Source organism: Salvia hispanica, chromosome 6 (genome assembly GCF_029641045.1).
Source record: "Salvia hispanica isolate PSC_SH4W2 chromosome 6, Shi_PSC_v1, whole genome shotgun sequence".
Taxonomy (NCBI): domain Eukaryota; kingdom Viridiplantae; phylum Streptophyta; class Magnoliopsida; order Lamiales; family Lamiaceae; genus Salvia; species Salvia hispanica.
The window spans coordinates 433,725-456,922 of record NC_142697.1 but is presented as its reverse complement, the minus strand read 5'-3'; the positions used below and the strand labels follow the sequence as shown (position 1 = coordinate 456,922).

The following is a 23,198-nucleotide window of genomic DNA, read 5'->3' as shown; positions in this document are numbered from 1 at the left end:
AGGAGATTTTGTTTTGTGTGTTAAATGAAGAGAGAAAATATAATTTTTATATTAATGTGAGAGAGAACTTTTTTCAAAAATGAAAATGTGACATTTTTTGTGGGACGGAGGGAGTAGTAACCATGAATCTTGCAATTTTTATACTATCAAATCCACAACCTCACATTTCATAAAATGAGTGTTTTTAAATTTTTACTGTATATATATTCTGTCGTTCCATACACTCCTGGCGGTTCATTTCCATCAACTGTACATAGTTTAGGCCATAATTTTTTTCCTTTTTCGAAAACAAAAGTTAAGATATTCAGTTTTGAAATCATATCATAGCTACACTTACAAAAATGAAAAATTCAGGAAGCGAAGCATGAAATTTGCCTGTTTCTTTATAGTACTCGACTATTTACATAAATGCCTCAATTAAAATTTGCACGCACAAAAATGTTTTTTTGAGTTTGTTGTGTGAATTGCCGAAGAAGATGAATTTGTCTTCTTAGACCACCTCCAACCATACACCAAATCCCATTTTTGGTGTAAAAATGTGCTCCAACCATACTCCATACCCATACCCATTTTTGGGTTTTTTAATCAAACAACACCAAATTTGAAGTGAACACCAAAATTGAGTATCTACTGCAAAAAAAATTTAAATATTGCATAATAGTCCTTATTATTAATTTGATAGTTGAATCAGCCGGCGGCCAATTTGTATACTGTCAATTTATGTACTAGTACTAGTACTTGATAGTTGATTCAAACCATCAGCAATATAATTTAGACACAATTTGTTCACGGAATTTACATATATTTTTCTAATAAAAATAATTAAATAGAAATTATCAAGCTGACCATATTATAATATATTATATTTTTTTACAAATAATAACTAATAAATTTACTAAATAGGAACGAATATTGCTAAAAAAATCTTGTTATTATTTCAAGAGTATATGACCTGATATGACGCAATAAGAAATAAAAGTGCTCATCTGGAACTTCAAAATGCACTAGTTGATCATTTGTGGGAACAATACACAAATTTCGAGTCTTGAATTCTAGCTATTTTTTATGTTTATCGTGATATGTTTTATGTAATTGCGATATATTTAAATGAGTTTCAATTTATATTTGAATTTTATTATTGCAAGTTTAGTGTATTTAATTTTAAAAGTAGTGTAATTTTTTTTAATATAAAGTATATTTAATATATAAATATATTAATAAAAAAAATTGTATAATTATTTAAGTTACATAAATTATTGATAAAATATTGTGGGACTAATATGTAATTTAAGTAAACATGTAGGTATAATTGAAAAAGGTATAAAAAGAATATAAATATGGAATATTCTTTTGGGTTTGAGTTTAGAGTAAATGATTGGAGTAAAACTACTTTTTGGTGTGATTTAAACTCAAAAATGGGTTTGAGTTTGGTGTAAATGGTTGGAGATGGCCTTACTAGTAAAATTTATGGTGCTCAATTTCACTGTTTTGGTACTACAAAACTTCCCTAGTCTGACTATCTAAATAAGTGTACTCAACAAATAGAATTTTACAAATGTAATCATATACAGTATGGAAACTTAATCTTGCTACAAAGTAGTGCCAGTATTTGGTTAATTCAAATTCCCAACTAAATTGTGCATTATACTATTCATACACGGCTAGAATTTTACACGAATAGCAGTACTAATATTTGGCAGAGTGTGTACACACACAATTTGCAAATCAAGATTGTTTTTGTCTCAATGATTTATCGCGATTCATAGGTTCAGGTACCTTGATATGGCCCGGGAGTGGCAGTAGGAGGACCATACGAGTATCTCCATTCTCCACAAGCCACACATCTTTCAATCTCGGTGCTGTTGTCTAGTGTGCAAAACTTGCAAGACCAGACTTTGAACTTCGTTGCTCCGTTGCATTTACTCTTAGGTGTTCCACAGGCTTCGCATATAAGAGCTCTTTGCTGCAGTAAATACACACTCGTAAAGAAAAGCAACCAAAAAACTATATCACCACAGAAATATTTTTTCTTTGAAAGGGTACTTATATGTAAAACATGTGTAGTTACATGAAGATTAACGGATTATATGGTTGGTGATGCATAACATAGGCAGGTTCTAATGCCTAGTTAAGCATATTATATAGCCCTATTATATTGATGCAAGTTATGTGGCAATTCCATAATGAGAAATACAATGTTCATATTCAAGTGGAGTAGTAATTAAAGTTATAATGTGAACATCATAATCTGAAATGGAAGCAAGGTTTTTTACCTGATTTAACAAGGTGCATGTCTCACACTGCCATGATGATTCGTCTTTCTGGTCCTGGACTGATGTTGAATCAAGAACTGATGTTCTGGTAGTTCTGACATCCAATGAACCAGTTGGGCTTTCGGAAGGCCCCTCGTGCTCTAGTGATTTGGATCCACACCATAAATCGTCGTGTAGTCTCCTCTCTGCAGCCATAGCAGCCGCTTGAACTGGACTTAGCACGGCTTTAATACTACTATCACCACCAAGGCGCATAGGCCCATGGGGTAACAGAGCTTCACTTCGAGACCTCTTTTCAGCAGCCGCTAGAGCTTGCTGGCGTAGGGAAGATAGAGGAGGTTGACGAGAATATCCACCCAGTCTCTTCCCAGGGAGATCAAATCCTTGCCCAGTTCCAGTAATGCCTTTGGCCATAAGCTCTTCACATTCCTAAGAAAATGGTGAATTTAAACCAAATGAGCATACTGCATACATAATCATTAAGAAGAAGTCAAGGATGTGCTCTAGTTAGCTCATCTGAGATATTTTTGCAACAAGAATAAAAGAATTGATGCTTCACAACATTCAAAAATGAGATCAACAGCACAGCAACCTTTCTCAATTCATCCAAAAGATTGTAGAAATCAGCATTGTGAGGGCCATGTTCGTTGTGACAAAGCTCATGCAGCATTGTGTTGAGAATGTGATCATAAGGGAAAAAATCCCACTCGTTGTTTGGTCTACGCAGTCTCAGCCTCACCTCAGACCCTCCTCCTATATTTAGCCCTAAAAGAGATGGATTAGGCGGGCTGCAAGTCAACAATACGTATTAGCCAGCAGGCGAAGCATGACAAAGATGAAAAAACATCAAAATCCACAAAGGGAAATTTTGATCCCACCAAAACTCAGACAGGACCTTCACTTTCCATTTTCTCTTCCTCATGATAGGTTGCACTTGCTTTGCCACTCTTTCGAGAATTTCCCTCGCCTCATCCTCACGAACCTTCTTTAGAGGTTTGATTTCCCAGACTTTGTTAAGATCATTCAAGTCCATAAGGATAGCACAAATTCACAACTGTAGTGATCAAAAGGCAAATTGCAAAAAGTTAAACTAAAATGATTTGTTACTAACTACTTACTCCAAACTATTCACAAATTAGCATGTGGTTTCATAGCAAGTCCGCATCGAGCATGAAATTCACCATAAATACCAAAGTCACCTAGCTCTCGGTCTCACAACAATATGCAGCTGCATCATCACTATTTCTAAAATGCACTCAAACAAAATTTCCAGAAACTCGGTAATTTTGAATTTCGAGTCTAAACTCAACATTTTGAAGCACAATGAGCAGAACAGATTCTTCACATAAAGATACTAAAATGAACATTCCAAATCCACACCACTTTTAACTACATGTAGCATCAATTTCAACATCTCCACTTTTCCTATCAAAATCAGATCACTTTTGCTGCATCATCATTCCATATCGAGACATGTCTTGCTTCAATTACACAAGTGATCACCGATTAAATTAATGTGTATAACAGTAAAAAGAAGTATCACTAGCTCGCCTCAGCTTATGCTTCCATTTTGGTCAATATTCCCTAAATAAGCATATTTTCTGTAAATTCCATCCGAATTAAAGCAAAACAACATCTCATTGCAAATTGTAAATCAAAACATAATTAGATGACACAATACAAAATATATCAGCAGATAATTGAAGAAATACAGAAGCTTTACGACTGGAAATACCTGGAAATTACGACTGGAAATCACAGATATCCAGCGGCAAAAAACAGCACTGAAAATTGTCTATAAATATTGAAAATTTGCTGTAAAATATTGAAAATTTGTGGCCAATAGGATTTTCTTATTGAGCAAGCTACCAAATTTTTTTGTTCAAATTTTACACTCATAAAACTATTTGTGGGCCAAGGCCCAAAATGGAGAATTTGGGCTTTTCTTTTTTCTTATGGATAATCTCTTATTATGACTATAGTGTCCCCTGCTAGATTGAGGAGCAGGAAACAATTCATATATTAATTGGTGGGGAAGTGATCAATTGCTAATTTATTATTTAATTGTTAAATACAATTAATTTAAGGTCATATGATTTTGAAAAATGTGTGGTCTATAATTTGCCACGTATAATTTTCGTTTTTACTAATTAAATCGAAAAAAAAAAAAAAAAACGTCAAATTAGGGTTTTGGATGAAAATGTCAATATAGTGTTTCAAAAATATCAACACAATGCTTTGAGAATATCACCACAAATTTAGGATTGACATTGTATATGCTTTATATTGACATATTATCTTAGCTGTATTGACATTAGCCTGTGTACGAAAAATACGAAAATTCTAGATTTTTTTTTTCAAATTTTGACGTCGGAACATATGCATGTAGTATATCGTTGGAATCCTTATAAAATTATCTTTAATTTGATATATGTTATATGAATTTAAAGTTTTGGGATTTCTTTTAAAAGTCAGTTATAACTAACTTGACATTAATACCCCTATTGATTTTTATTGGAATTAATCCTATAGCCTTATTGACGTTTTTTGTTGATCGTATTGACATTTTGTGGTTAATAATCTAGGCCTTTAATTTGAATATTTAATAGCTATTATTGAATTGTAGTTAACAATTAAGCATTGAGTTAGCAATATAACACTCCCCTAATTGGTTTATATCTGTGAATTGTGACTACTATTTTCTACTCCACATATATAAACTGTATTATATTATTTGGATTATTATTATTATTATTATTATTATTATTATTATTATTATTATTATTATTATTATTATTATTATTATTATTATATTGAATCATAAAGGAAAAAGTGTTTTGCTATATTATATTTACGCATCAAGGAAAAAGGATGGACAAAATTTAAAACCATAAAGTGTATTATTATTATGTACTATCTAGATTTTTATATTGACTCATCAAGGAAATGGTGTATAGTTATTATTGGGATTGTTATTATATATTACTCTTCAAGGAAAAGTAGCCAAAATGCATGATGCGTGGGTTTATAATCATTGCGCAAATTCTACTAATGAATAATGAAGCTGTTTTATATAATTACTCTTTTGTCGGCCCTATTGCGAAAGAAGATGTGATTTAAAATGGATTTCGAATGGCCTAAATAAAAGAAGAAGTGATTTAAAATGGAGAAAAAATTCACCTAGTCAAGGAACACTAAAGTGACAATTCTATTTGGGATGTCACATCACTCATTTTAAGAGTTTTAGGAGATTACTTTTTTTCTTCTTCATAAATACAGAACATGTAGACAAATAAAAAGTGCAACTATAACTTCAAATTGGTTGGCATTAAATATACTCTATATAAATTAAATTAATAATACAAATGATTATGTAGTACATAAATTAAATTAAATACGTAATTATATAGCTAGACATTAACTGTATGAATATTATACATTTTGTTAATTATAAAATATTTAATAATAATAAGATAATCTAAAAAACTAATTTTACTAAGATGATCTAGAAATTAATTTTATTATATTATTTTTAATATAGCATGAAAAACTTCATAAACAAAATAAGACAAATGATTGTTGCATGATAAAGCAATTAAATTTGAAATTTTATAAACTAAAACTACTATTAAAAATAGTGATCGTCATCCCAATTATTATGTTACTAGTATTATCTACTGTTTATATATCGTGTCTATTATATATAGAATATGCATAAACTTTCCATATAATAAATGGTGTACATTATATTTAGATTGTTTCCAAATTTTATATATCTAGTTGGAATTTGGGGTTATATACATTTTCATTTGTCAAAATTTTATGGGCGTGACATACCAAATAGGATTGTCACCTTGGTATTCTTTGAGTAGATAATTTTTTCTCAAGTAAATAGTGAACCTTTTTGGAAATTAAAACAGTATCCTACGCTATATATCATAAATGCAAAGTACTAGTAATTTATAATGGAGTAAGTATAGTTAATTACTTTCGCTATAAAAAGTGCAATAATAGAACTCTATTAATATCGGATAAAATAGGATTATAACAAAATGATAGTGTTTTTTTTTCACTATCAGACTTACATGACCATTTGACAACTACTACTTGAGTGTGGATTTTCGTCATGGCATACGCATTAATTTATTAAATAAAAATTATCATTAAATTATTTTCTTAGTACCAAAATTACAGTTTTGTTTATTTAATTTAACATGCCGTTATTTCTACATGTGCGAACAAATGCAAAATAGAAAATTGATGTCCACCCACTAAAATTTTCCAAGTATAATGGATCTTTCATTATTTAATCAACAAACTACTGATTGAGTTTTAAAGTTGATAATGTTACATATTTTGAAATGAATTCCAACATAGAAACATTTGTAACATGTGAAACAGTATAAAACTTCTTTATACAGAACTAAAACTTGACAGATTATCACAACAACCATCACATGTCATGAAACAACAAAGCCAAAATTGTCATTTATACCAACCACATGCAATGAATTTACTTAAATTATGTACTAGTAAATAGTTTAATCATGTTAGTGCACAATTACATTTGTCACAATCACCCGCCTATCACTTTGCTAAGGGTCAAAATTGTACTAGTAACTTAATTTTTATGAGATCGATTATCCTTTAGCATTGCTTTAGTTTAGTCTACAATAGTGGTATTCATTTTATTTCACACATTTATTTTGATTATGACATTAATTAGTTTATATAGTTTACTTACAATTAAAGTCTATTTTGCAATTTTCTTGAAATAAGTGAATAAAACAACAAATCAAACTTTAGTTTTAATACTATAATTTATAAAGTTAAGAATGTCAATACTCAATAAGAACTTAAGGTATTAAAAACAAAATAATGTCATGAAATAAAACGCTTAACATTAAACACGGATTAAATAAGATTGTTGTTGGCCACGAAGAAATGGTAATTTTCAATAATTAACAGCAACAGTTTTTATCCAACAATTTATAATTATTGTGTTTATTATTTTTATTTATGGTTAAATACTTGAAGTCGCCGCCAATGTATACGAATTTTTGGTTTGGTCTTTTAGAGTCATGATGTCAATTAAGGCTGTTATCATTTTTAATGGTAATCTTGATTTCAGGCTGTTATCATTTTTAATGGTAATTAGTCATAACTCTTGATTAGCCTCCATATAATTGTACTACGATACACGCTTGAATTCAAAATAATAGTGTGAGTGAATCAATTTAGTGGTAAAATCATATTTTTATAAATCAAGCAATTAGGGATAATTTTCCAATTTCAAAAAATACATGTCTCAGTCACCTTTTACCAATTTTAACTATAATTTACATTACACTAATTTATTAGTAAAATTAATTATGTAAAAGTAGTAACTCATGTATTGTACTACTGAACTTTTTTCCACTAACTCTTTTTATATTTATTAAAATTCGAGCTAAATTTATTTTTTGGGCAAAAATTTAGTAGTAGTAATAAAAACTAAAGCTTTAAATTAAAATCCTAATTTCGTAGTAAATCACAGTTTCTCTATATATATGGTCTATATAGATTCACAATTCATCTTTCCGCCAAAATCTCTGCATACGAATCTCTAACACACTACACACACTATTCCAGAGAGAGAAAAACACAAACGAAAAAAATGGCCGCAACATCCATTTCCTCCGCGACAAACAAGCTGACAGACCAATCGCCGCCTCTTCCGCTCCACGCCACAGCCGCACGCCCCTCCGCCGCTAGCCTTTCCTTCTCCAATTCGTCAATTTCCATCCAAAAACTCGCAATCTCCGCCACCTCGAGGGATCTGAGCTCGCGCAGCTCCGTAGTCAGCGCTCTGAAGACGGCGAGGGAATCCGAGCAGGCGTCGCAGCCGCGGAATTCAGATCCGGAGGTGAAATCGCCGAAGCCGACGATTCTGGTCTCCGAGAAACTCGGAGAGGCCGGTCTCGACCTGCTGAGGAGCTACGGGGAGGTGGAGTGCCTGTACAATCTCTCGCCGAAGGATTTGTGCGCGAAGATCGGGGAGTTCGATGCGCTAATCGTGCGGAGCGGCACGAAGGTGACGCGCCAGGTGTTCGAGGCGGCGAAGGGGAAGCTGAAGGTCGTCGGGCGAGCTGGCGTGGGGATTGACAATGTGGATCTGCAGGCGGCGACGGAGCTTGGTTGTCTGGTGGTGAATGCGCCGACGGCGAACACGATCGCGGCGGCGGAGCATGGGATCGCGCTGCTCGCTGGAATGGCGAGGAATGTTGCTCAATCTGACGCCTCAATGAAGGCTGGTATGATTCGATTTTACCTTGTTTTTGACGGTGGATCCATAATTCAGTCCTGATTTTCAATGTTTGTCGTTTTGCGCATAAAATGTTCTTTTCCAAATAGTTTAATGAATTGATGCTGATACAGATCTGAATGTAAACATAGAACAATCTGCTTTTAATACTTTTTGCAACCTAAAATAAAATAAGCTGATGAATAAAATCTAGGTCCATGTGGTAGATGAATAAAATATTGCTCTTAATTTTTTCCATAGTAAATGCGCGACACCGGTAAAACCGCCGCTTTGTTGGTGGTTGGAAACATTTATCATGGTATTATCATATTTTTATGTGAAAACTACTTAGTCAGTGCAGAGAAGAGATTTTTGAATTCATCATTTTTCGTATGGCAAACTTCATAGTGATATACTATGACTATAGGACTCGTTTGCTATGAAGCGCATTTTATGTTAGTCTATGCTGTGCCCTGTTCTTGAAGAATATGAATGATCATAAACTATGATGAATATTGCATAAAATGGTGCAAATTGTGCAATGCTGAATATTTGCCAATAGGGGGCTATTATCCAATGACCCTGCATCATAAATCCTTCCATTCGACTTTGTTTGTTAATACTTGTACGATATTTATTGGCTTCAAGACCTTACTTGTGTATTGCAATGCTGTTGACAGGACAATGGCAACGTAACAAGTACGTTGGTGTCTCACTGGTTGGGAAGACATTGGCTATCATGGGATTTGGCAAGGTTGGCTCTGAGGTTGCAAGACGTGCTAAGGGCCTTGGAATGCATGTTATAGCGCACGACCCATATGCCCCAGCCGATAGAGCACGTGCCCTTGGTGTCGAGTTGGTCTCATTTGATGAAGCCCTCTCCACTGCTGACTTCGTCTCCCTCCACATGCCTCTTACTCCTACTACAAACAAGCTATTCAATGACGCAACATTTGCAAAGATGAAGAAGGGAGTGCGCATAATAAATGTTGCCCGTGGTGGCGTGATAGATGAGGATGCTCTTGTGAGAGCCCTCGATGAAGGAATTGTTGCACAGGTTGAATGTTTTTTCCTTTTGATGATTTCAATTGTTTGGATGTTTATGTTCCTTTTTCCTTTGCACTAATATTTGGAAGTCATATCTCGCTATGGAACCTTAATAGTTTTTTCCATCCTGACTTTTGTAGGCTGCCCTCGATGTCTTCACAAAGGAGCCCCCATCAAAAGATAGCAAACTAGTGCAACACGAAAACGTTACAGTTACACCACATCTCGGTGCTAGCACAAAAGAAGCACAGGTTTGAATTTGTAACCATTATCCCATTCCTACTAGTTTCCTGTGAATGTTTTTGTTGCATAATACGTGCTCTTTTCCTTCGTTTCAGGAGGGAGTTGCAGTCGAAATAGCAGAGGCCGTTGTTGGTGCACTGAGAGGGGAACTTTCTGCAACTGCAGTAAATGCTCCTATGGTTCCTCCAGAGGTAAAAAACAAAATCATTCTTGCCTCAGCATTTCCTTGCACATTCTCATCAATGAAGGTTATAACTTGATTTCCACCATCAGGTCCTGTCTGAGTTGGCTCCATATGTCAATCTGGCTGAGAAGCTTGGTAGACTAGGCGTCCAGTTAGTTGCTGGAGGACGCGGAATACAATCCGTGAAGGTGGTCTATGGCTCGGCCCGTGCCTCTGACAACATGGACACGAGACTTCTCCGATCCATGATAGTAAAGGGAATCATCGAGCCTATCTCAGATGCCCATATCAACCTAGTCAACGCAGACTTCATAGCCAAGCAGAAGGGTCTAAGAATCAGTGAGGAAAAACTATTAGTCGACTCCTCTTCCGAGAGCCCCATCGACTCCATTCAGGTCCAGATAAGCAACGTGGGGTCAAAATTCGAGAGTGCATTGCTGGATAACGGGAACATAAGCATCGAGGGGAGAGTGAAGGACGGTGTGCCTCACCTGACACGCGTGGGAGCATTCAGCGTGGACGTTAGCCTCGAGGGAAATCTGATCCTCTACCGCCAAGTCGACCAGCCTGGCATGATCGGGACAGTTGGGACGATTCTTGGAGAGAGCAACGTGAACGTGAGCTTCATGAGCGTTAGCCGGACTGTGAAGAGGGTGAAGGCTATTGTGGCCATCGGGGTGGACGAAGCGCCTAGCAAGGAAACACTCAAGAAGATAGGCGAAGTGCCTGCTATCGAAGAGTTTGTCTTTCTTGACCTCTGAACTTGATTGTTTGTATGTTTTATGGAACTTCGCTGCGAGACAAAACTCTGTTTTTCAGTGACTCTTACAATAAAAATAGACATCTTTAGGCTGCCGATGATGAAAATCCACAGGAAGCAGCTTCTCTACAGTTATGTTTATCTGTTATTGTTGTTGTTGTTTCGATTTTAGATTAGTTTTGGTATGATTGAAAATCACCATGTTGGCTGTTTTGGTAGAAGAAAAGGAATTTGCCATATATTTTTGTTTGGAAACATTTTGTTGTGATTCACTTTATTTGCGTTCATATTTTCCGCCAAAATTTGACTTTTGCACGAAACAAATGCAATTTTCAATAACTAATAACAGTATATATTTCGTTAGATAGTAGATTCTCACTGCTTTAAACTACTAAAAATAAACTACACCAATATAACTATACAAAAATTATCAAACACAAAGTAAATGAGTTTGACGTTAGTGAATTAGGGGTTGATAAGATGAAAAAATTTGACTTTTGCACGTAAGAACTTTCAATAATTAACAATCGCCATCTATGCTAGACTGCCACCCACCTCGAAGAATCTGAGCTAGCGCGGTGCTTAGTGAATTATGAGTTGATAAAATGTAAAATTTGACTTTTACACGAAAAAAATGCATATTCAATAATTAATAACAATATAGAGGTAATAGTTTCTCACAACTTTTAACTACCTAAAACAAACTGTACCAATTAGTAACTAATAAACAATTAAATGAGATTGATGCTAGGGAATTAGGGGTTAATAAGAAAAAAAATTGACTTTTGCACAAAAGATTACAATTTTCAATAATTAACAATAATCACTTTTTTACTTCATTTATATTTTGTACTAGTATTTCTTAAAATATGGGACGAATCGAGATAGGTAATTGCTTATGGGTGGAGTATTAGAAAACATTCAATAAATAAATCAAAATCAAATAGTATGATGTTGACAGTTAAATCGAGTACTTTCACATGGAACTGGTAGGAGTATATAGTTGCATTGTGGTGTTAATAATTTCATGTTGCATAATGCACGAATGAAAATTGAATATGCATGCGTTGGCACAGTGAGGTCAAGAGCATCCCCATCCGTGCTCTTAGCTAAGAGCACGGAAGTGGACCAGGACCCACTTTTACTTCTTATCCTTAGCTAAGAGCACAATACCCGTATCCATGCTCTTAGCTAAGGACAAACTCAAGGATCCCATCATTCTATTATTTAATTTAAATAAAAATATTTTCATAATATTAAAATGCATTAAAAATACCCGGAATACTATTACAAATTACAAAATAATTAAAAATTACATAATTAAAATCCTAAAAATTAAAAATTACATAATATAAATCCTAAAAAATAAATATTACATAATTAAAATCTATAAAATTAAAAAGACCCACTACTCGATGCCAAATTTGGCCCAAATGTGATTGATTAGATCTTTTTGTAGCTCAGTGTGGGCTCTTGTATTGCACATTGTGTATCTTCTTTCGATCCTCTCGTTCACCGTCGTATGCACACCTCGACGTGGGGGAGACCTCGCGGTTGAGCTTCCGGCTTCATCCTCGTCGTGAAAGTTAGCCGCCATCGGTCCTTCGTTAGCTATAATCATGTTGTGCAAGATAATACACGTGTACATGATGTCGGCGATATTCTTAACGTACCAAAGCCTAGAAGGGGACTTCACAATGTTGAATTGGCATTGAAGGACCCCAAAAGCTCTTTCGACGTCTTTCCGAGCAGACTCTTGATGCTGCACAAAAAGAATCCGTCTCGGCTCTTGTGGATTGCTGAACGACTTCATGAAAGTTGACCACCTTGGGTAGATACCATTGGCGAGAGAGTAACTCATGTGGTATGCATTTCCGTTGACGGTGAAGTCGATCGCCGGTGCTATACCATTCAAAACATCATCGAAGAGTGGTGAAGAATATAGCACGTTCAAGTCGTTGTTGAATCCGGCAACACCGAAATATGCATGCCAAATCCATAGGCGGTAGTCGGCGACTGCTTCAAGGATAAGCGTTGGGCCGCCGCCTTTGTGGCCGCTTAAGTATTGCCCCCTCCAAGCAGTCGGACAATTCTTCCACTTCCAATGCATGCAGTCAATGCTGCCTAGCATACCGGGAAAACCGTGGACTGTTTCGTGAAGATGAAACAACCGTTGACAATCGTCGGTGGTGGTGTCCGAAGGAATTCCTCGCCGAAATCAGAACAAACGCCGTCGCAAAAACTCTTGAGGCATAGGATTCTAGTTGACTCACCGACATGCAAATACTCGTCGAAGAGGTCAGCCGTTTGCCCAGTAGCAAGTTGGTAGCAAGTTGTCGGATGGCACAAGTACACTTTTGCAACGCCGAGAGACTTTGCCGACCGGTTGCGTCTGCACCTTCTTGAAAGTATTCAACATGGGTGGACAATGTGTTGACAATACGCATAAACAACCGTTTTGACATGCGAAAACGGCGCCGAAAGTAATCTTCTGGATACCGCGGCTGGTCGGAAAAATAGTCGGCAACGAGCCTTTTGTGGGCTCCCTCTCGATCACGAGGGATGTAGCGACGTTTTGCTCTAGTTGGTTGAGGAGAAGGGGCGGGGGTATTGGCAGTGACATAGGCTTCATAGGCGGCATGATATTGTTCATAATATTCTTGTTCTTCGCGCTCCACTTCCGCAATGAGATCGGTGAAATCCATTTTTGAATTTTTTAGAGAGGGTTTCGGTGAGAGAGGAAGATGTAGATGATTTAGTATGAAAAAGTATGAATGGGAGATAATTTGATGTGAAAAGTGGATGATGAATGTGTGTATTTATAGATGATTTTGGGATATAAAAAAAAATCACAAAAATCCAAAAAAAACGTCCATAAACGGCTCTATTTTTTGGAAATCCAAAACTATTTTTTTTTCATTTTTGGTATTATTTCGAATTATTTATGAATTTTTTTTTTAAAAAAAGAAAAATCGAATTTGGCAACGGCTAAGCCGTTGGCCAATCAAATCGTGCCACGTAGGGCTGCTCAGCGGCACGGACGGACGAACAGCTCGCAGCGGCGGACGAGCTCGTCCTTGCCCATGGCACGAACGGACGGACGGAGTTCTGAGCACCGCTGCGGATGCTCTTAGTATTATAAATGAACCACTCATTCCTTAAAAGGCTTTATACGGGGGATAATTATCCATACTTAAATAGAAGAACTAGGATTGTCACGAAATTAATGTGAGATAAGATTTAATAGTTTTAACACGCTCCCTCATGTGTAGGCCAGAATGACACATAGGATTTCTATCAAGTGGGTAGGCAAGAGAAGAGATAATGAGATAAAATCCATCATCGACTTGGGCCCGCTCTGGTACCAGGATGGAGGGGCATTGCAGCCATGGGCGACGGCTCCACTGTGGATGGTTAAAAGGGAAAAGGAAGTGAGGTGGTGATGCTTCCACACCTACCAGTTTAATACAGTAAGTTGAAACAACTCTCGGAGGTTTAATTAATTTAGTAAACTAAAAAAGCACCACTTACTTTGATTAATAATGCATGAATGAGTGGGAGAATCTTGGTACATATATGAAAAAAGTGAAAAACTAAAACGTAGTAGTAGTAATAATAAATTATTCGCACTAAACACAAATAGTAGCGTTTGGAATTGGCAACATCCGTACATTTCCTATATGGCTATATATACACACTAGCATGGCTTCAACTAAACTCAAGATAACGAAATGGCCATATCCGTAGCTCAGATACTTGCACGACTTCAAACCATAGATAAAATATTAGAAATTGTAACCAATTTACATATTTTTGTTGATCGCTTCGCCTCCGGCTCCACCACCACCGAGAATAATGGCCTCATCACCGGCACGGGCACCAGCAGCAGCAGCGCCGCGGACTCTAGAGGTAGAGGGAATGGGCGCAGAAAATGGTGCTGCAGCATTGTTTTGTTGCTCATAATCACCGGTACCGCAGGTTTATTTGATTTTTTCTTGTGTTTAATTAATTAGGAAAGAATATAAATACTCCTTCTGTCCCATTAGAAATAAAACGTTTTCCTTTCTGGGTTGTCCCATTAAAAATGAAACGTTTCTTAAAATAGAAATAACTTTATCTCTACTTTTCCCTCTCTCATACTTTACTCTCTCTTCTTTAACTCACAAAACAACACTACATAAAATCATGTGACGAAAAGCAAACGTCTCATATTTATTGGGACGGAGGGAGTAAAAATAACGAGCACCGCATGCAGGGATTGCTTTATTCGGATTGAAAGTGGTGGAACTGAAAACGCCGAAGCTCTGCATCGCCAGAGCCATGGTGACGAGCCTCGGCGTTGGAACGGATCAGAATAACCCGACGCTGCAGGCCACCGTGATCGCGGAGTTGGCGGTGAAGAACACCAACTTGGGTCTTGGGCGGCTACGACTACGGCAACACCACCCTCGACTTCTTCTACGAGGGGGCTATGGTGGGCCGGGCTTCCGTTCCTGCCTCCGCGGTCTCCACAAGATCCACCAAGAAGATGTTCCTTGTGGCCGCCCTCGACTTCAGCAGCGCCGGCGCCAAGCTCTCCTCCGATTTGAGCGTCGGGGTGGTGGCCATCACGACCTCCGCGGGGATGAGAGGCACATTCGTCGGAATATTCGAGAGATCGACTTCTTTGAATTGCCTCATGCAAATTATGACGGCTTCGCAAACTATTACAAGTTTAGTCTGTGAATGAAAATAAATGGACACTACTACTATTAGTTTAGCTTTATCGTGTTATAAGCTTCTTCATGGGTTTTTCTTCGTTTGGTTCTTTTCCCATGTCGTACCTACTGAACCAAACTAGTTTAATTCCTCTATAAAAGGGAACCTTATCTTTTCTTTTGCATGCATATATTACGTACACCAACTTTCAATATTTTCTATATCTCAGTTTGCATAGCTTTAAGATACAAAACTGAAAAATTTAAATACTCCTATTTATCAATGAATTAATTAAATTGATTGGATGCTAATAAATTCCTATACTAATTATAATCAAATAACTCTATGTATCAAAAATTCATTCATACTAAATTACTACTATTCTTTCTATCTCATAAATATATACTACTATCGCTTTTGAACTCATGAGCTAGATTTAATGCGTATTTGATAAAGCAAGAGATAAATAGAAAGGAAAAAAAAAGCGATTGAAATATTGTTAGTTCCATAGCTACATAGTGTTACATAGTGTTCCAAATGTTAGTTTCTTAAGAGCTTGTTCTACGGTTTGTCGAAAATACATATACCAGTGTATACAAAAATACGAAATGCTCTTTTGAAGATGACGTGAAATGAAAAAGGTAAATAAAAGCATTATGAAAAGTTCTGCAACTTGGTTGTTACAAGGATAAAGCTACCTCCATGTGGATTTTTTTCATAACCAGTCGGAAATGCATAAAATTAATTGTACTAATATTTTTTAAATAACTATGCATTATAACTTGTAGATGTAGTACTGTATATAGTGATAATATTACAGGCCAAATATGATATCCAGATAATATAGAAATACAAGTATGCATGTTAGGAGCTCTATTCTAGTTATGAGGAAAATGGTCTATATTTATTCATCGATATTTTTGCATCTAGAATTCTTAAAAATTATGATAAAACTATACGTTAAATATTTTAAATACATATTTTTATGATTTAAATCGAATACTTTTACATGCAGTGCAGTTATTATTTTTCAGTAACTATGATTAGCAAAAATTATGATTGTTTTTGTGGGAATTTGAAGATGATATATGGAGTATAGCGATTTTTGCATTGGGGTATTAATAATTTCATTAAATTTAATTAGTATGCACGTATAGTTAAGATTCAACAATGTAATAACTCGAGCAGTAGAGTGATTAATGCGGGATGCCAAATGTTTCAGTTTGAGTCCACCGTGACGCTGCAATGAAGCCGTGGCCGGCGGGTCCACCTCTAAAGCAGAAAAGGAAGTCAACTGGTCAGCTTCCACACCAGTTTATTAAATAAGTTGAAACAACTTTAATTAGCAAGAACAAGCAGCACTTTAATGATTACTTAGTTTCAGGAAAAGAAAATTACTAACAACAAAAATGCATGAAGAAGCTTCTAATTAGTAGTCGTATGTAGATGCATGAAAAAGTTAGTGCTCTCTTACGTTTGAAACCAACATTAACATGCACATATAGTTTTTTTTTTTGCTTCGAAGGAATGTACGTATAGTTATAAGATTCAATAATGTTATAACCTGAGTGTGAAGTGCGCCTAGCTAATAGTAGATTGGTTAATGCCGGACGCTAAAGGTTTTGAATTTGAGTCTTTTGTGACAAGGGCTTGTTTGGATGTCATGCTGCATGGAGTCGTGTCCGCCGGTGGGTCCATCTCTAAAGCAGAAAAGAAAATCAAGTGGTCATGCTTCCACACCAGTTTCTTAATTAATTCAAGTTGAAACAACTCTGGGAGGTTAAATTAGCAAGATTAATTTAGTAAAGAAGCAACACTTTAATCATTAGTAGGAAAAAACCACTTTACCAACAAGAAGAATGCATGAAAGATGGGCAGAAGCTTCTAACTAGTAATGTAACATCCCGAATTTTCGAACCCTAATTTTAGAGCCCTAGAATTTATTTTTGATGTCGTGGAAGATGTGAATTATTTGATAAGTGAATTTATTACATGAGTTTATTTGATTGAGAAGTTTGAAAAGTCAAATTTGTTGACTATTATGATGTGGCATATGTGATTAATTAATTTATGAGATGAATTATTTGATTAAGGGTGAGTGAGAATATTAGAGAAAATTTCCAAAAATACTAGCCTCTATTATTTTGTGATTTTTGAAAATCACATGTAGAAGGAAAGGAGTTATTTTATTTGACTTCTTATTTGATTTCTTTCCATACTTAGAATTTAAATATTCTACCAAATCTTTCCATAGCTCAAAAGATTATGCCATATATTATTTTAGTTAATAAAGAAATCCAATTCCTTATATATCAAGCAAAGTACACGCCTCTTTTTAATTCCAAGATTTGGGAGAATTCTTTTATTTTATTTATTTTGCTCCGTGATATTTTATTCTACTCCGGAAAAATACCAAACGAAATCTTGGCTAATTAGAAGCCATAATTTTCGAAAATCCCATGCTTTGTGCCCTATTCTATTTTTGTTAATTCTTCTTCCATACTCCATAATATTTATTTATTTAATTGTGGAGAATAGAATCTTACCAAATATTCTAAAGATCTTATTGGACTCTATAAATAAGAGCCAAGACCCCAACCCTAGTTCATTATTTTCGCCCCCCTCATATTTTCGTCCCCCTCTCTTCTTCTTCATACTCTCTCAATTTTCTTCCACTTTACTCCATAAATCCTTCATCTTTTGAGAAGAAATCGAAGTTTAATCCGAGGATATTGAAGAACCAAGTCTCTACCTTATTTCTACCGATTGATTTTCTCTAAAAAGGTATTTTTGCTTAAGAGTTATGTTGTTCTTCTTCTACCCCTTCTTTTCTTTTTCTTCCAACCGATTTAATCAGTGTTCTTGAACCTTCATGCATATTAATTGAGTGAAAAAGGGATAAGAAGGGATATGGGAACATGTGTGTGTGTGTGTGTGTGTGCCGAGAGTGTGTGAGGTGTGTGTGCCGTGTGTGTGTGTTATGCGTGTGAGTGTGTGTTGTGTAGTGTGTGCTTGATGGCTAAATACTTTTGTATGACATATGATGATAGATCTAGGGTTGAGATGCTAAGAAATATATGTAAGCTAAGCGTGACTTGAAATTAGTAATTTATGATGAGTGTGACTTAGAATTATAAGTTATGAAGATTAAGGTGAATCGATGGGAAAGAGGGAAGTAACGAGACATGCATAAGTTAAGAGTCATAATTGAACCTAATTTGTGAATATGTGCCTATGTGAATTTAAAGGTGAAACTTCGGTTGCGAAGCCAGATAACGGAAAAAGCGAAACTACTTGAAATCTAAGCAGTCGAGGTGGGCTTTACTCTCAAAAACTCTCTTTTATTTAGTCAAAGATAATTATCGGAGCTATAAGGGTGGTTTAACTGTTATGCCATGCCTATGTCTGTTTTATTGTGAGATTGTGTGCCTGATGCCTAGTTTGTGAGTTCGCTCCATTGGGCTATAGGGCTTGGATATGATATACGAATTCGGGTCTGAGTATGGGCCGCAAACCCTACCAGGCTGTGTACACGAGGGGATCGGGAGCCGTCCTAGCTAGTCGGCCGGTCTCGTGGGCGAAAAGCGTGGCCACGCTTTCGTCGCACCATGGAAAGATTGCGATATGTGGATGTGGAATTTGATGAGGAAATGGGGAGTTATTTTGATTGGCCAATCTATGAAAATATTTTGTGATACTCGATGATATTTTATTTTGATAAATTGTAAAACTCGAGTTCACTTGGTAAGGGTGGCATAACTTGTAAAATGTTTTGGCAACGAGTTCACTGAGTATTTCAAAATACTCAGCCCTGCATGTGTTTTCCTTATGTGCAGGTTGAACGATGACGAGCGGTGGCGGGTGTTGAGCATGATAATTAATTAAGATGGATATCTGAAACATCAAGCGTAGTTGTGTCTTCATACATAGCTATTCTTTCTCTTGGTCGTTTTCCGCTGAGTTTGATACACTTATGCTTATTTCGGATAGGTTGCACTCTTCTTTCGAGTCAGAGGCTTTAGACTATCTTGTGGTTTTATCTTGGAAAACTATGTCATACTCTTGACATTGTTGAACGTCATTTATTACACCTTCCTTTTTATTCGAGTTTCGAGGTTAAGTTATTGCTTTAAACACTCTGATAGTTCTTTCAAATCTTTTGGTCGACACTCTTTAATTGAAACCCTAGCCTTCATTCATTTCTGTGAGTCCGTTTTGGTAGCAGTCGCCGCATTTATTGTACCCTAGGAAAGCGGGTTGTTACAAGTAATGTGTAGATACATGAAAAAGTTAGTGCTCCCTTTATAACACGTTTGAAACCATAACAAACTAAGATAATTATACCAATAGATTATTACTCCCTCCGTCCTAGATAATTCGTTCCAGTTTTCTATTTCGGTCCGTCCCACATAATTTGTCCCACTTCACTTTTACCATTTTTGATAGTGGACCCCATATTCCACTAACTCATTCCTACTCACATTTTATTATAAAACTAATATATAAAGGTAGGACCCACATTCCACTAACTTTTTCAACCCACTTTTCATTATAATTCCTAAAACCCGTGCCCTGTCAAAGTGACCCGAATAATCTGGCACGGAGGGAGTAAATAGTCACATTTGGCAACATATCTCTCTTGTCTTTCCTATTTACTAGCCATCCGTCCCTAATAATTCTTCCCCATTTGAGCCGACACGAGTTTTAAAAAATGTAACAGAAAATGGATTGAAAAAGTTGGTGGCATGTGGGTCCTACTTTTATATATTAGTTTTATAATAAAATATGAGTATGAATGAGTTAATGGAATGTAGGGTCTACTACCAAAAATGGTAAAAGTGAAAGGTGATAAATTTTTAGGGACGGACGAAAAAAGAAATAGGTGACAAATAGGTGAGTAATATATATATATATGTATACCAATAGGTTTGCATGGCTTCAATACACCTCACAATGTGTAGAGTGAATCGTGAACTAGGTAGTGATGTTGTGGAAAACCACTTTACTAACAAGAAGAATGCATGAACAGTGAAGTAGGTAGTGATGTTGTAGTCCCTTTTGAAACCAAAATAAACTACTCCCTCCGTTTCACAGTAGTAGAGTCATTTTGCCATTTTGGTACGTTCCATAGTAGTAGAGTCATTTCCTTTTTTGGTAAAAGTCAATACATTTCTTCTCACATACTTTACTCTCTCTTACTTTATTCTCTCTACATCTCTCTACCTTTTTCATTTCTTACTTTATCTTCATTTATTTAACTCACCCAACACAACTTTTTCTTAATCTCCGTGCCGAAAAGAAATGCCTCCACTACTATGGAACGGAGGTAGTATTAGATAATTAGCACTAAACATAAATAGTCGCATTTGGCAACATCTCTCTGAGTGTTGATTTCCTATATATATAGTAATATAGCAAAAGCTTTGCAGGGCTTCAACTCAACTAAAATGAGCATATTTGTGGATCGTGTTCTCCCTGAGTCGTGCAACAACAGCACCCCTAGAGTGAATCCCCCCACCACCGGCGAGAGATGGCAGTGCTGCTGCATTGTTACCACGATCATCGTGATAGCAGCCGGGATTATAATTGATGTAGTCATGTTGCCAGTGAAAACGCCCAAGCTCGGTATGGTGGGAGCCATGTTGACGAGCCTCAGCGTTGGAACGCCGCAGAATCCGTGGCTGCAGGCCGACATAACCGCCGAGTTGGCGGTGAACAATCCCAACTTCGTCCCCTACGACTACCGCAACACCACCCTCGACTTCTTCTACGAGGGGGCTATGGTGGGCCAGGTTCCCATCCCCGCCTCCGGGGTTGCCAAAAGATCCACCAAGACGATGATCCTTATCGCGCCCCTTTTCTTGAACGCCGCTGAGCTCTCGGCCGATTTGAGCCTGGGGGTGGTGCGGATCACGAGCTCGGCTGGGATGAGAGGGAGAGTCATCGGCACGAAGAGATCGACTAATTATTTGATATGCGTAATGCAAATTGTGACGGCTACGCAGAGCATTACAAATTTACTCTGCCAATGACCCAACAACATATGAATAATTACTCCTAATGTTTCAAGTTGTTTGTCGAGCACTGTTATAAGCTCCGTTTGGTTCTCTTCCCGTTGTTTGTCGAGCAGTGTTATAAGCTCCTTCATGGGTTTTTCTTCGTTTGGTTCTTTTCCCATGTCGTAGTCACTTAACCAAACTATTTCCCTGTAAAAAAGGGAATGATGTATCTTTTCTTTTGCATGCACTACTACCTAAATCTTTCAACATTTTCTATTTTTCTAGTACTAAATTTTTACTCCCCCCAACTAATAATTTGTGTCACCATTTGACATGAGTAACTTCTAGCCTTGGGCGGCCGAAATTAACCGAAAAATCAAGTTTCTAGTTGGGCAAATTCATAATTGTATCGCTAAAATTAAAATAATCGAAGTCATAGGATTCATGCATCTTATTTATTTTAATTCCCTGTGTTGATCTATGTGTTATTTTTAAATTCTAAAGGTGATATCTCGCAAGTGAGTCCTAACTATTTTATCGATGGGAACGAAATGTGAATATGTTTATCATGCCGTATTTTGGTTTTAACGTGCTTATCTGAAATAACTTTGCCATATATTATTTAAATTGAATTCAGATCCTTGTAGGCGGCATGCAAACCCTACTTGGATTAGTGCACAGTACCTATGGTAGACCGTGTGTCATCTTATGAGTTGGCCGGTCTAGTGATTTGGATTGTGGCCACATTCCAAGTCATGTATGAGCAGATATGGTAGACGTCTATGGGAAATTGGTTGCGCTGCCGTGATTTTGAACGATGAAATATTTTGGTGCCTCAGGCCTTTCTAAAGCTAAAACCTCGATGATTACTTGAAAATGACATGATAAATATAATATTTTTTATAACTATGTTTTCGGCATAAGTCCATTGAGTATTTTATAGTACTCAGCCCTGCATGTGTTTTCCACATGTGCAGGTTGAGTTGCGACGAGCTGGGTGGTGTTGAGCTTAAATTAAAGTCTTGCTGGTTATTATTTGAATCCGAGTGCCGTCATGTCTTCATACATGACGTTACTCTTTCTCTTGAACGCTTTCGATGAGATAAATACTATTTTTCACAATTATGTTTTGAACCTCATTTACTCTTGGATTATTAAACATGATATCTATTGACCTTGGATTTAAATGCTAAGACATTACTTTGATTTTTCCTCCTTTATTTGAATATTAAATATTTTGGTCAAACTCTTATTTGAAATCCTAGTATATTTCCATTTCTTAATGTCCTATTAGTTGCGACCACTCGCATTTATTAACCCTAGAAAGGGTGATCGTGACAAAATTCGTGCGGGCTTGATCAAAGCGGACAATATCAAACTAATGTTGTAATTGATGATCCTAATATATTTAAAAAAGTAAACGGAGTATATTAATTAGCTATGTAACCTCAGTAAATACGCACGCAGATATTAATGTTAAAAATTATTAAAAGAATTGGTAGTATTATATATATATTTTAAGTTTTAGTTTATGTAGCAGCCATGGCTGATGGATCTTATACAATTATTTTTGCATTAGGGTGTTGATAACTTCATATTGCATAAATTTGCACGTGCATGCGTTGGCCTAATGATTAGTGAAAGAGGGGAATGGCAGCCATGGGCGACGGGTTAAAAGGGAAAAGGAAGTGAGGTGGTGATACTTCCACAC

The 23,198-nt window shown here is 36.3% G+C and overlaps 3 protein-coding genes and 1 long non-coding RNA gene across 4 annotated transcripts; 3 read left to right on the top strand and 1 right to left on the bottom strand.

Moving 5' to 3' along the window:
* Nucleotides 1-1,547: 1,547 nt before the first annotated feature.
* LOC125204317 (DNA-dependent metalloprotease WSS1-like) lies at nt 1,548-4,138 on the bottom strand. The gene is made up of 5 exons (XM_048102927.2): nt 4,009-4,138; nt 3,152-3,327; nt 2,866-3,061; nt 2,274-2,702; nt 1,548-1,963 (listed from the first exon to the last, which is right to left on the bottom strand). The coding sequence occupies exons 2-5, from the start codon at nt 3,304-3,306 to the stop codon at nt 1,769-1,771; spliced, it is 975 nt and encodes a 324-aa protein (XP_047958884.1). The 5' UTR covers nt 3,307-3,327; nt 4,009-4,138; the 3' UTR covers nt 1,548-1,768.
* A 3,714-nt stretch (nt 4,139-7,852) lies between these two features.
* Nucleotides 7,853-11,045, top strand: LOC125207613 (D-3-phosphoglycerate dehydrogenase 1, chloroplastic-like). The gene is made up of 5 exons (XM_048107021.2): nt 7,853-8,566; nt 9,237-9,613; nt 9,744-9,854; nt 9,942-10,037; nt 10,120-11,045. Exons 1-5 carry the CDS (start codon nt 7,930-7,932, stop codon nt 10,789-10,791), a joined length of 1,893 nt encoding a protein of 630 aa, XP_047962978.1. The 5' UTR covers nt 7,853-7,929; the 3' UTR covers nt 10,792-11,045.
* Nucleotides 11,046-18,101: 7,056 nt separating this feature from the next.
* On the top strand, nt 18,102-19,595 carry LOC148922968 (uncharacterized). Its single transcript, XR_016132263.1, has 2 exons — nt 18,102-18,272; nt 19,325-19,595. It is a non-coding gene; the product is annotated as an uncharacterized LOC148922968 (long non-coding RNA).
* Nucleotides 19,596-20,935: 1,340 nt separating this feature from the next.
* LOC125205038 (late embryogenesis abundant protein At1g64065-like) lies at nt 20,936-21,520 on the top strand. The gene has a single exon (XM_048103836.1). It carries the CDS (start codon nt 20,936-20,938, stop codon nt 21,518-21,520), a length of 585 nt encoding a protein of 194 aa, XP_047959793.1.
* Nucleotides 21,521-23,198: the final 1,678 nt, after the last annotated feature.

Coding starts and splice junctions, on each gene's coding strand:
- LOC125204317 (XM_048102927.2), bottom strand. CDS start 3,306: ATGGACTTGAATGATCTTAACAAAGTCTGGGAAATCAAACCTCTAAAG. Junction 3,062..3,151: donor AAGGTCCTGTCTGAGTTTTG/GTGGGATCAAAA, acceptor GTTGACTTGCAG/CCCGCCTAATCCATCTCTTT. Junction 1,964..2,273: donor CATGCACCTTGTTAAATCAG/GTAAAAAACCTT, acceptor TATTTACTGCAG/CAAAGAGCTCTTATATGCGA.
- LOC125207613 (XM_048107021.2), top strand. CDS start 7,930: ATGGCCGCAACATCCATTTCCTCCGCGACAAACAAGCTGACAGACCAA. Junction 9,614..9,743: donor ATGAAGGAATTGTTGCACAG/GTTGAATGTTTT, acceptor TGACTTTTGTAG/GCTGCCCTCGATGTCTTCAC. Junction 9,855..9,941: donor CTAGCACAAAAGAAGCACAG/GTTTGAATTTGT, acceptor CCTTCGTTTCAG/GAGGGAGTTGCAGTCGAAAT.
- LOC125205038 (XM_048103836.1), top strand. CDS start 20,936: ATGAGCATATTTGTGGATCGTGTTCTCCCTGAGTCGTGCAACAACAGC.